Source organism: Triticum urartu, chromosome 3 (assembly GCF_003073215.2).
Source record: "Triticum urartu cultivar G1812 chromosome 3, Tu2.1, whole genome shotgun sequence".
Lineage (NCBI taxonomy): Eukaryota > Viridiplantae > Streptophyta > Magnoliopsida > Poales > Poaceae > Triticum > Triticum urartu.
The window spans coordinates 81,115,836-81,129,690 of record NC_053024.1 but is presented as its reverse complement, the minus strand read 5'-3'; the positions used below and the strand labels follow the sequence as shown (position 1 = coordinate 81,129,690).

The window sequence follows — 13,855 nt, the reverse complement described above, 5'->3', positions numbered from 1 at the left end:
AAGCAAAATTGTCTTGAGATGCGTTAAGTTACTACTACGTAAGTTACCCCCACTGTGGCTAGCCTTAGACCTGTTCAACCTTCCACATATCAACAGCCAATGGGTGAGTAACATATGGAAGGAAGTCAGAATTTATTAGAACCCATGGCACATGCATGATGTGATTAAACCATACAAATGGGCGTAGCTGTTGCTGTTCTCAATAGATTAATTAAAGTCATAAAATACGAAAGGAATCTTCATAAACCATATTGGCTATGAACATCGATATTTGATTGCCAGACCAAGGTATTTTTCAAAAGTTATAAAAGTACGATAAATAATGGGCATAGCCGTCACTACATTTACTGAAGAAAGCCGCCTAGTGAGAAGGCCTTGTTTGAAAAAAATAAGAGGTGTATTACCTCGGTCCTGCTTTACAGGTCCGGCAGTCAGTGTAGGTCAGTATTACCTCTGCCTCGATCAGACACCCCATGCTTGTACGTCTCCCAACACACAATTAATTTCTCTTTTAGGCCCTTCCCAATGCTCCACCTTGTACGGGTGCTAAGCATGCCATGTAGACGAAAAATCTGATGTGGCAAGGTAATTAAGAGAAAAGAGAGATGGGTTTGATGACCCTAGGAAGAACCAATGCCAAGCGTGCGAACCTAGGCAAAACATCTAAATGAAGCAAACTCAACAATGCATGAGAGAGTTTAGTAGCTAAATCATTAAATGAAGGGAGCTAGCTACAAGAAGCTAAGCACCTATGCATTGGGGAGTCTAGTTGCTAAGCTATTTAATATGCTTAGCACCCCATCTAAGCACAGGTCCATTGGGAGCAGCCTTAATCTCCATCCTTTAGTAAACAGATGCGGACCAATTCATGGGTAGACAGCTCGTTGATTGGATGATGTTGTCCACAGGAATGAGAAAGTGCTAAGGCCATTTTCAATGCATAGATGCTTAGATAAGGTGCTAGTAAAAAGTTTAGCAACTAGTAATGTTCATAATGCATAAGTGCTTCATTTGTTGGTGCTAAGTTTCCCTTATTTAATGCTTTAGCAATTTAGAGGGTGCTTGGATCCAAGCGACTTATTTTAGTCTGACTAAAAATAGTCTCTTTAAGAGGCTAAAGTTCCAAGCACCCCTTACTAAAGAGGGGCTAAAACTAGTCTTAAGACTAAAAAAATTTAGTCAGGGGTACCCCTACTAAAATGTGGATTAGTCCTCTCTCTGTTCATTTAACTCCTCTTCTTTAACACAGGCGAGTTCTGGATTGGAGGGTTTGGAGGATAATAAATGCTCATTAACTTGAATTTAATCTTTCTAGTATTTGGATCCAAACATGGATAAGGCTAGCAAGTTTTAGTCCCACTACTTTTAGTCATGGAACTAAAATGTATCCAAACAACCTCTAAAGTATTTCATGCATTGATGGATTTATGTCATTTAATTGTTTTTGCCTAGGTTCACGTGCTTGCCGTTGGTTCTTTCTGGAATCATCAAACTCACGTCTCTCCTTTTTATGACATTGTCATATCAGATTTTTTTGCCTACATGACAAACTTAGCACCTGTACAAAGTGGAGCACTGAGAAGGGCCTAATTTCTCAGGACTACGTACATCTCCCTGCACGCATGCAAGTGAAATTAGGGGTGGAAATCAAAGTGTTTCATGCAATAACTACCTGCGTGCATTGCTAGGAAATCGTGTCTCGTTAGAGTCAGATTCTTGCCTTGGTCCATGCGTTTTGATGGAGGGGACCTGTTTAATACTCCTCTCATGAGCAGCCTTAGGCTGGTCATAGTGGAGAGTAACTTATACTAGTTTCATGCATACTCCCTCCGTCAGCGAATAAGTGTACTTCTAGCCTTTTTTCTAAGTCAAAATTTTAAAATTTTGACCAAATATATAAAAAAAAGTAGTAACATATATGACATAAAATTGATATATTATGAAATTACAATTCAAAACGAATCTAGTGATACTAATTTAGTGTCATAAATGCTTCTACTTTTCCCTATAAAGTTGGTCAAAGTTTTAAAACTTTGACTTAAGACAAAATCTAGAAGTACACTTATTCATGGACGGAGGGAGTATGACACTAGTCTAAATTATTACCTTCATAGTGCAAAGTAACATAGTAGTAGTGTCATAGAGGACTTCATTAATTAGCTTGTAGACTCATCTTGTCTTGGAAACGCTATATTACAGTAACATATTATGTTACCACTTCTCATTAACTACATGCCACATAAGCAAAAATTTCTCGAAGTGCACTATGTTACTTGCTAAGTTACTCCCACTATGAATAGCCTTACACTTTTTTAAAAAAACAAGGCCCTCTCACCAGGCGGCTTTCTTCAGTAAATGTGGTGATGGCTTAAAAACAAGAGTGCGGCGAATCTGCACCCGGGCTCAGCTGCACCCCTGCTCACGGAAAAAATCAAAACAAATACAAAAAAATTCAAAAAATTCCAATTTTTTGTGTGTGATAGATAATTAGATGCGTGAGGTTCGCTGAAAAATTCAACTCGTTTGGACATTTGAGCAAGTCTGTGCAAAAAGACAAAATTGGGGTCTGTAAAAAAGTTTACTGTTCATGAGCTGTTTTGACCCGATTTGTCTTTTTTGCCGAGACCTACTCAGATATCCAAATGAATTGAAATTTGGAGCGGACCTCACGCATCAAATTATCTACCACACAAAAAAAATTAGATTTTTTTGAATTTTTCTAGTATTTGTTTTGAATTTTTTTCTGACCGGGAGCAGCTGAGCCCGGGCTCCAAGATGAATTATCGTAGAAACAAGGCCTTCTCACCAGGCGGCTTTCTTCAGTAAATGTGGTGGTGGCTTTGTTCAGTAAATGCAGGGACGGCTATGCCCATTAATTACCGTAGTTTTATAAATTCCAAATAATAGCTTGGCCTGACAATCAGATTATCGATGTTCATGGCTATAGACTATCCATAGTGAGAGTAACATATTTCCTCCATTTCTTCTTAGTCTGCATATAAGATTTGGTCAAAGTTAAACTTAGTCAATTTTGACAAAGTTTATAGAAAAAAAATCAAGATTCATAATATGAAATCAAAATTGTAGATGCATCATGAAATTAACTGTCATACCATATAACTTTAGTATTGTAGATGTTGATATTTTGTCCAACAAAGTTGGTCAAACTTTATAAAGTTTGATTTTGACCAAATTTTATATGCAGACTAAAAAACAGAGCGAGTAAGTGGTAACGTCACACATATATGTGGTAACATAGTATGACAAGTAATTAATAAGGAAAACAAGGCATGTGGTAACATAGTATGTTACTCACACTATGAGTAACATCTCACATACCAAGACATGATAAGTCCGCAACGTAATAAACGAAGTGTTGCATGACACCACACATATGTTACTCCCCATTATAGAGGTAACAACATAAACTAGTAAGATGTGCATGTTACTAGTCTAAATTACTTCCCACTATGGGTAGTCTTAGAGACTTTACTTCCGATGATCGGTGTGCGGGCTGTGTTGATGAGGCAGGATAGCACCAGCGACTCCCTATTGGCATCCGGCGAAATGACATTTGCGTCCCTTCGTCGTTGGCTAGATCATGTGTGTTTCCCGTGGAGGATGTCGAGGCCGAACAAGTATAGCAAGACTGTTCTTGGCAAGATCATTCACTAGGAGGACGCCAGGGCAACATCCTTGAATCATGGTGGACATTGAAGGTAGGTTCACCACGGTGTGGAATGGCGGCAACTAGTTGAGCGTCGTGTCATGGGCACCCACGACTAGAAAATGTTTATTGATGGGCTCACATTACTTGCAGCCAGGCCGAGGGCCCGCCACTGCTATTTTGGCCAAATGACATTGGCAGGTTAGAGAAGATGTCCAAAAATTCTAGACGCACGAACAAATACGGAATTTTATAGGCTATTTTCATCTAATAACTAATCACAAACTTGCACCTTCAAATTTCAGGGGGTGGGCTGGATCCCTCACCTATTAACCAATCATAAGGTGAAAATTTAATCCTGTTAGTAAAACCATGTAATCTATTCGTGCGTGTAGCATTATTGAAAGATGTTGGGTGGTGGTATTTTGTTACCAGTTACGGGTACACATTCTAACCCACCACTAACTTTCTGGGGCTAGGTTAGCCGTGGGCAAACAATGCCACTAATGGGTGTCATACGACTGCCCGCCACTGATAGTTAGATCAGCAACAGATGTCCGAGTTATTTGCCCGACATTGCCAATAGCCAACGATTTGGCCCCCTTTAGTTGTGGTCGGAGGTGGCGGGCGCCTACCCTTGCCCGCCACTGCTGAAACATGTAGATATTTTGTTTAGTTCCCTGTATTTTTTTATAAAGTAGTGTTTTTATTTTTCTTATGATCTTAACTGGTATTTTCACAAATATTTGGGCCTTTTTAATGTACATGAAGTTCAATTGTGATTTATGTCCATTAAATGACCTAAATACACCATATTAACCTAGAATGGTCCCAGATTTGACAATGAAACTTGCAATGGTGTATATTCAACATAGGAAAAAGTTACAAAAGGGAAATGATGACAAAATAAGTTTCAGTTCAAAACCCCGACAATTTTCTTTCGAAACCCTGATACTTCCCCAGAGACTCTTTAGTTTCTATGCAAAGTGCATCAACATTTTCCCGTAACTCTCTCAAAATTTTACCACACCCTACAGGGGTCATATAATGACACCATATCATTTTCAATGTTTTTTTACATCTTTTATTTAATAAAAAATCATTTAGCTCATCTTAATACGTAAGAATTCATTTAATGCTTTAAAAATAGTAAATCAACCCAAAAGTGGGTAAAGTTTCACTTGACTCGACTTATGAAATAACTTCAACGCCACACAGAAATGTGAACAAAACTCTACCCCTAAACTAATAAAACCTGACAATTACAAAAAATGTGCCAAAAAGTAGCAGCGGATGGCACCACAAAACACCCGCCACTAGAAAAGCCTTTTATTGGCGGGTACTACGCTACACATGCCACTGCTAATGTTGTTAGGTGTGGCGGGCTCTACTTTTCGCCTGCCATTGGTTGGGACATACCCTTCAACAACGTAGGCATTATCCATTTCAATCAAAACCAGATGGCCCGACCCCCTTTCATTCTGCTAAAACCCCTAGCTAGTGTCGTTGTCACTGTCATCATTTTTGGCCAGCACCGCCGTCACGTCTGTCCAGTGCTGCCGTTGATGTCATAAATCCCCATAAATGCACTCAATCTCATAATATAGCAACTGGACCTGAAAAATGTAAAATTTAAACATGTTATATGTAATGGAGTTTGTTGATTTTAAAACAAGCTACAAGGCCAATGGATGTAGCAGCAACCGTTTTGCCTCCAAGCTAACTCGTCCCTCCTTGAAACCTAGATTCTTACTTAGAGATGGTCCGGTTTATAAGCAGTCTACATGAGTAAATATGTGAAACATTCTCAAAATTCTATCACAGCCTCTTGGGGTCATATCCTGACACGATGTCAAGTTTCGTGTTTTACTGGCTTTGAATTTTCAGAATTAATAAAGCACTAGGATCCATGTCGATGCTTGGCCCCTGGTGTTTGAAACCCCCTTTCTTCTATTCTATAACGCTTGAAAATAGAATATAAACCACCACTAAGATTTTTCAACCCATTCCTAACCCTATTTTAATGCATCCACAATTCAAATTTAAATTTCATCAATTAAATGCTTAAAATGCACTTAAAGACTTAAATATAGCAAACAGATCCAAAAATGACAAATTTTATATATCACATGTAATGGTTGTATTGCGTGTGGAATTTTTTTAGGCCAACGGATGAAGTGACCCGACATTTTGCATGCAAACCTAACCCAAGAAGAAAGGAAGAAAAGGAAAGAGAAGAAAGTAAACAAAACAAAATAGAAAGGAAGGAAAGAGAAGAAAGCAAGCAAAGAGAACAAGAAAAGACAAGAGAAGAAAGCAAAGAAAATGCAAGAAACAAAATGAGGTTTGTCGAGTTTTCTTTGTCGGGCACTTGACAAAGCTGACCGCACCATCACTCTTCCGTCAACCATCACGATGGCGATCACATGTCACCTTGTTTGCCGAGTGCCTGTCAGTAGACATTCGACATAGGTGTGGCTTTCACGAGTGCCATTGTGTTGCTGAGTGTTTTTTGGCACCCAGCCGACAAAGATACGACTTTGCTGAGTGTTTTTCCTCTGCACTTGATTAGACGGTCCTTTCCCAAGTTCCCTGCCTAATGCACTCGGCAATCCCGCAAGAACTCGACAATCTGGTCGATTCTCGTAGCGCACGTTATGAATAGTAGTTATTTTAAACTAAGCTATGAGTTGGACACGTTGATGAACATACCACAATTTTTGGATCACATGTCCTTACATACACATCCTTACAAATAAAAATACATTCAAATCTTTGGCGGTGCCAAAGTCTTTTTCCTTCTGCATCCATCAGCGGCACGTCGTGAGCAAAACTCATTGCCGCCTCCAGGCCTGTCTGTCTCGATGAAGCAAACTTGTTTAACCTAGAAGCTTCTAGAAGAAGCGGCTCGCGTCGACGTAGACCAGAAGAGATCGATGACCATGATTTGCGTAGCAAATTGCCGCAATGGAAAGAAGAACGGCAAAGGGATCCTGCATATACTCCAAAAATCACGAGCGTCGGCCAAATCCAAACAAATCTATGGAGACCGGAACCAACCGGATTTACGAAGATTTGCCGAAAAAACACCACCACATGACCTTTGGCGATACTAATCGCATCGATGAAACGGGGATATGACAAGAAAGACACTATTGCTACACTGGGACAATGCTGCAGCCGCCTCACCGTCTCAACCAAGATACTTCCTCCGTTCCACAATACATGACTTCTATTTGTCAAAATATAGATGTATCTAGACATGTTTTAGTATATAGGTACATCCATTTTTAAACAAATAGAAGTCTAAGTATTTTGGAACGGAGGTGGTACATAGAGTACCAAAAGCACGCAACCAAGCCACCATCCAATCATGCTTTACCCACGGCGCACTCGCCACATCAGTACACGACCAAACCCCGCCACAACATGGCCCCCACGACCACTATTGAATTTTTCACTTTAAGTTTATCAAGCTTTGAGTTGAATTAACTGAAAATTTGTGACATGCTAGATATACACTATATCTACTTATTTAATCAATTTCAGATTTCATAGGAGCTTGTAAAATATATTTTCAATGATGGTTGCACGGTTACATAAAAACTTGGAATGGACCGGATATGTTTTTGCTCGGTGACTATCTCGTCCACAATCTGCATGCATACGAATTGGACGAAAGTTTGACCCTTAGCGGCCACAAACTACTCCTTCCGATTTCATAATATAGAAGTATTTTGACACTAATTTAAATGATACCATATGTCATCCCTCGCCGACCAAGGCTAGGATTCTGCCTGTCTCAGATCCAAACGTCCCGGTCCCGGTAATAGTACTTATGATGCGCCATGCTTAAGCTGAAAGCCAACAAGCTGGCTGCCTAGCTAGCTGCCATGGAAGCGTGGTTAAGCTTGTGTTTCATAGCCCTGCCCGCGGTACTAGCCCTTTGGTTTCTCAAGCTCTCCAGCGGCGAGAGCAAGCCAGGCAAGCGGCTGCCACCTGGGCCATGGACCCTGCCGATCATCGGCAGCCTCCACCACATCGTAAGCGTCCTCCCGCACCACACGATGACAGAGCTCTCTCGCCGGTACGGGCCGCTGATGCTCCTTAAGCTGGGCGAGCTCCCCACGGTGGTGGTTTCCAGCGCCGAGGCAGCTGCGCTGGTGATGAAGACGCACGACGTCGCGTTCGCAAACCGGAAGAGCAGCGTGACGCTGGACATCGCCGCCTGCGGCGGCAACGGCATCTTCTTCGCCCCCTACGGCGACCGGTGGCGCCGGATGCGCAGGATCTGCGTCACGGAGCTTCTCAGCTCCAAGTGCGTGAAGCGCATGGAGGGCGTCAGGGCGGAGGAGGTGGGCCACCTCCTACGCTCCATCGCAGCCTCGGACGGCGCCGTCGTCAACGTCAGCGAGAAGGTGTCGGCGCTCAGCAACTCCGTCGCGTCGCGCGCATTTTTCGGCGGCAAGCTGGCGCAGCAGGACGTGTACCTGCGGGAGTTCCACCAAGTCATGGAGCTGATGGGAGGCTTCTGCCTCGTCGACCTCTTCCCGTCGTCCCGGTTGGTGCGGTGGCTGAGCAACGGCGAGCGCCGCATGAAGAAGAGCTACGGCAGCATCCGACGCATCATCGAGGACGTCATCGAGAGGCGCAAGGCTGAGCGCCTCGCCGGTGGCGCCTGCAGCACCGAAGACGAGGGCCTGCTGGACGCGCTGCTCAGGATGCAGGAGGAGGACTCGTTAGCATCACCGCTAACCACAGACGCAATAGGCACCATCTTATTTGTGAGTATTCTTACCTTTTTTAACTCATACTCCCTCCTTTTCTAAATACTAAGTATAAGTCTTTGTAAAGATTTCATTATGGACCATATACGGATACGGATGTATATAAATGCATTTTTAATGTAAATTCACTCGTTTTGCTTCGTATATGATTCATAGTAAAATCTCTACAAAGACTTATATTTAGAAACGGAGGAAGACCATACACACATACTCTGCCGGTCATGCTGTTCGTTCACCTTATGTCACTTCCTCCGATTTGCTGCCCACCACCGACTTAACTTGTTTGGGGGAAACTAAACATGCAGCTATAAGATGAAATTTACTTGTAACATCTTAATTTGATAAAGTAATATTGGTCTTTACTGTTGATTTCAACTCGCTAATAGTACATTTTCATCAACATATATAAAGGCAAATAGTTCTACAGATATATAGAGTTTCGGTGACAAATTTAATTCTTTAATGATCCACAAATACAATCTCCATTCATAAGTATACGACTCTCTAGAAAGTGTGTAATAAAATCTTTTTTTAAGATAGTGATATTTGTGTTGGGTGGATAAAAGCAATATACTAAGAATTGTTGTGTAAAATAGTTGAAAATATACGTCCCATAATATAAGATCGTTTTGCAAGCTGTTTTAGCTTGCAAAACAATCTTATATTATTGGATGAAGGGAGTATTAGTCAAAGATACATGTTAAAGAAGTGTCAATGTTTAAAATGTCATCTATTTATAAAGAAAAGGAGTATTTCCATATTCCCATTGGTCAAATCCGAGTAAAGAAATCAAAGCTAACAAAGAATTGTATTGATTTGGTAAATGTGCATCATTGTTCCATCTTTATTGAGAATCAACTTGTCTTGCTTAAGTAACTATAGAACTTTTAGTGTCGACATAGACTAGACTATGCGTGGTGGCAATTGTTCAAAATACAATCTAGTATGTCCTATGGTATATTCGTATCAATATAGTTAATTGCCTCTATTAGCAATATGTTTAATTCTAAGAACCGCAACCATCATTTTTAGGACATACTTGGAGCTGCCACGGAAACCACGGGGCTTGTTTTGGCATGGACTATGTCAGAGCTCATGAATAGTCCTGAAGCCATGTCTAAGGCACAGCTAGAGGTTAGGGGGTTGCTAGGACAAGGTAAAGCTGTCATTACTAATACCCACCCCCTCGTTGAACTCCACTATATGCAGATGGTCATCAAGGAGGTTCTTAAATTGCATCCGCCCAGTCCTCTTGTGGCTCGTGCAGCTAGAGAAGATTGTCAAATTATGGGCTATGACATTCTTAAAGGCACAACTGTATACATTAATGTCTACGCAATCTCCCGAGACCCTAAATACTGGGAAAATCCAGAAAGTTTTAAGCCAGAAAGGTTTGAAACTAAAAACATGGATTACAATGGGACATACTTTGAATTCACTCCCTTTGGTGCTGGGCGGCGACAGTGTCCTGGGATGATGTTTAGCTCTGCAATTATGGAGATTGTATTGGTAAACTTTCTTTATCACTTTGACTGGAAGCTTCCCGATGGAGCCAGCCCTGCGCCACTGGACATGTCCGAGAAATTTGGGTTAACTGTGGGCAGAAAGTCTGACCTGCAACTCAAAGCCACTCCACAAGTCTGGTCTAATGCTACGGAGATCTAGATTATGTGGTGATGCATGTCGACATACTTGTGCCATGAAGCATCACATTGTATCTTTATGCATTAGAATAAGGGAGACACGTTGCATAGAACAACATCTTCTATCAACGTGGTCAAGCATGGATTATCATATTTTGTTCTTTGCCTTTGCAATGTTGAATAAAGCATAAATTTCGCAATAAATAAATCCAATGGTATAAATACAAGATTCACACAAAGTTGAGAACATGCATCACACACAGCTTTAGAGGGTTGAGGAAAGTCTCTGAAACGTGTTGTGCAAGGAACAATTGTGTGCGATGTAGGGGTTTATTGCACATGGTTTGTGTTTCTAAACCGTGTGGACCAGAACTATGCCCGAACATGTGCGGTAGGGGGGGTCTGGCGCACATGGTCAGAAACAAGGAAACATGTGCGACTAGGTGGGCATCACACACGTCGCGGGGAGAATAACTCCGTGCGATGTAGAGGTTTCATTGAACATGCATGGTTTGTGTTTCTAAACCATGTGGAACTCAATGACCATTACAAATTTTTTTTCCTATAATTTAGTCCATGCAATAAGAAAATTCGCTAATAATTTGAACGTAATACATATATGAAACACAACATATTTCATATTCATCAAACATATCCAACATAAACTCAAGCACCATATGAACAATGCCATATTGTTTCAAAAGCACAAAAACAAGTAATAAAACGGTAGCATTTCACACTTGAGTACAAAACCATTAATATCATCAACATCATAAATAGGTAAGAGGCCTGTATTGTTTCCTCTTGGATGTGTCCAAGCACTTGTGACGATCACCTGCCCCTCATTTTTATACATATTGATGGGGACTTCAAAATCAGCATCATGCTATGGGTGAAATACTTGTAAGTTCCATATCTAATCAAGAAGGTAGTGTGTCAGGTTATCCAAAGTGAACTTCAATGAGAAGTGCCAAGAAGGAAAAAAACAGATATTGTTATTTCAGTTGTTGTGCATAAGAAATAACTTGGATAGCTAGTTCATACCATCCTATATTTGACTGTTGTCTTGTGTATTGTGCAAACATAAGAGTGGAACAACTCGTCTCCTTCTCGAAATGAGCTTTCTAGTATGTTTACTTTTTGCTTGTCCACGAAGGCCTTATTGTCCCATGTACAAAAATGGTTTAACACTATCAATACCCGTGACGTTGGGAGAAACATGAAGCAGTAACTATTAGATTATTATCCACAATTGCATAGTAATGTACTATAATCCAAAGGACCGAACATATCTTGATGATAACCCTAGTTGTCATACAAAAAAATTCGAAACGTAAAAAAATGGATGAACAATTTCCTCAAATACATTTGCCGCAGCGGTTTCTTGAGCTAGGGCTTGGAGTCGAAGGCCGGAGCGGGCAGTGGAGGAGCCGAAGAAGGGGATGATGACGAGGTAGCAGAGGAGGACACGTCTGGCGTAGGACGGCAGTGCCCCTGAGCCGTGGCAGAAGAAGGCGGCGGTACGAGATCCCAACTTCCCGGCTGAGGGAGTCCTGGACTAAGGGGTCCTCGGGCGTCCGGCCTGTTAGCCATGGGACGGACTGATGGGCTGTGAAGATATGAAGACCGAAGACTGCACCCGTGTCCGGATGGGACTTTCCTTGGCATGGAAGGCAAGCTTGGCGGCCAACTATGTAGATTCCTTTCTCTGTAACCGACCTTATGTAACCCTAGATCCATCCCGTGTCTATATAAACCGGAGGGCTAGGTCCGTAGATAGGCCAAATACTCATTACCTTAGCCATACAAGCTAGATCTCTAGGGTTTAGCCATTACGATCCCGAGGTAGATCAACTCTTGTACTACTCGTATTCATCAATGTCAATCAAGCAGGACGTAGGGTATTACCTCCATAGAGAGGGCCCGAACCTGGGTAAACATCGTGTCCCCTGTCTCCTGTTACCATCGACCTTAGACGCACAGTTCGGGACCCCCTACCCAAGATCCGCTGGTTTTGACACCGACATTGGTGCTTTCATTGAGAGTTTCATTGTGCCGTTGACGACAGGATCGATGACTCGCCTCGTCCTTAAAGACAATATCACTATCAGAGGAGAACTGGCCCCAGGCCAAACCCTCTGGTTGGGCAGCTTTACCATGACCGCCCGTTCGGCCGTTAAGCCGACGATGACCTCTCGGGCCACCGAAAATCCTCTTCGTATCGACCCCAAACACTCCAAGCTGATGGATCTGGCGGAGTTTTCGTCTTTAAACGAGCTCCTTGATCATATCGCCGCCCTGGGAATCGCCACAGATTACAATCGGATCGGGCTTAAACCCGACCAAAGAGAAATCAAATATCCACCGATCACCCACCAGATTGCGGTAGTCGAGGTGCAAGATGGCGACTCTTCCCCTATACTGAAGACGGACTACGTCTGGATCACCGACCCTACAGAGCCGGATACCCACCCGCAAAAGGAGGTGACCGGCCTTCCGAACATAGAATCAGATGGCGAGCAAAGGCAACCATAAGATACTCTGGAGCCCGGACTATTAAGTGTGGAAAAACTTCAGACTCCGGATCATCGATCGGGTCAGGGTCCATATCCAATTCCACCCACCCACCCAGACATAAGCGCTCTCACGAGCATACAACAGCAGTCTCAGGAAACGGTCCACCACTTCTGGGCCAGATTCCTCCTTGTCAAGGACAAGGTTAAAGATTGCCGCGACGAGGACGCAATATCATCGTTCCACAACAATTGCACGAATGAAGGAATCCTCAACGCCATTAATCGCCGCCGCATACTACACTTCGCTGACTTGGCAACTATCGTATAGAAGTACAGTGCAATGGAAAGCGCTTGGAGGGATCAGGCAGCTTGTTGGGAGCCATCGAACCCAACTCAACCACTGGTCCAGGCGAAAAGGGCACATCCCCGTGATGCGCCCAGCCCAATAGCCAAGAAATACAAACCCATTACGCGGCGTGGAACCGTTCTGGAGGGATGGCTTGATGGCCCATGCAAAATACACACAACACCGGATACCATACCAACCCACAACCTTAGAGCATGTTGGATACTCCGGCAGGTAGCCAAAAGCGGCGAGGACATCCTTACCAAAAACACCCTAGAGCAACACCCTCCAGAAGACGACGACCCCAGAGTACTGACGGTCTTTGAGACATTCGCTTCAAACAATAAGCGCAAAAGGGCACTTCGCGGCCTCGCCAAAGTTTGTCAAATCTCCACAGTAAACCCTTGGAACGACACGGCTATAACCTTTAATGCCGGCGACGCACCAAAATACAGGACAGCTCGAGCACCAGCCGTTTTAGTCCTCAGTCCCATCGTGGATGGCTTTCGACTCACCAAGGTCCTCATGGACGGTGGCAGCGGACTAAACCTCATCTATGAGGATACACTCCACAAAATGGAAATAGATAGGAGTCGCATCAAGCAAAGCAGCATGACCTTCCGAGGAATCATTCCCAGTCGGGAGGCGCGGTGTGCGGGAAAAATCACACTTTATGTGGTATTCGGCACGCCGGAGAATTATCGGTCTGAAGAAATCACCTTGCAAGTGGCTCCTTTCAGCAGCGTATACCACGCCCTGTTGGGGCAGGATTCTTTTACATGCTTCCAAGCTATACCTCATTACAGGTATATGAAGCTCAAAATGCCCGGACCAAACGGCATAATCACTCTTATCAGTGATCCGGACATAGCACTCTGTGCCGAAAACAAAACCGC

The 13,855-nt window shown here is 42.9% G+C and overlaps 1 protein-coding gene across 1 annotated transcript; it reads left to right on the top strand.

Moving 5' to 3' along the window:
- Positions 1-7,482: 7,482 nt before the first annotated feature.
- On the top strand, positions 7,483-10,253 carry LOC125548024 (desmethyl-deoxy-podophyllotoxin synthase-like). The gene is made up of 2 exons (XM_048711731.1): positions 7,483-8,451; positions 9,487-10,253. The coding sequence occupies exons 1-2, from the start codon at positions 7,561-7,563 to the stop codon at positions 10,117-10,119; spliced, it is 1,524 nt and encodes a 507-aa protein (XP_048567688.1). The 5' UTR covers positions 7,483-7,560; the 3' UTR covers positions 10,120-10,253.
- Positions 10,254-13,855: the final 3,602 nt, after the last annotated feature.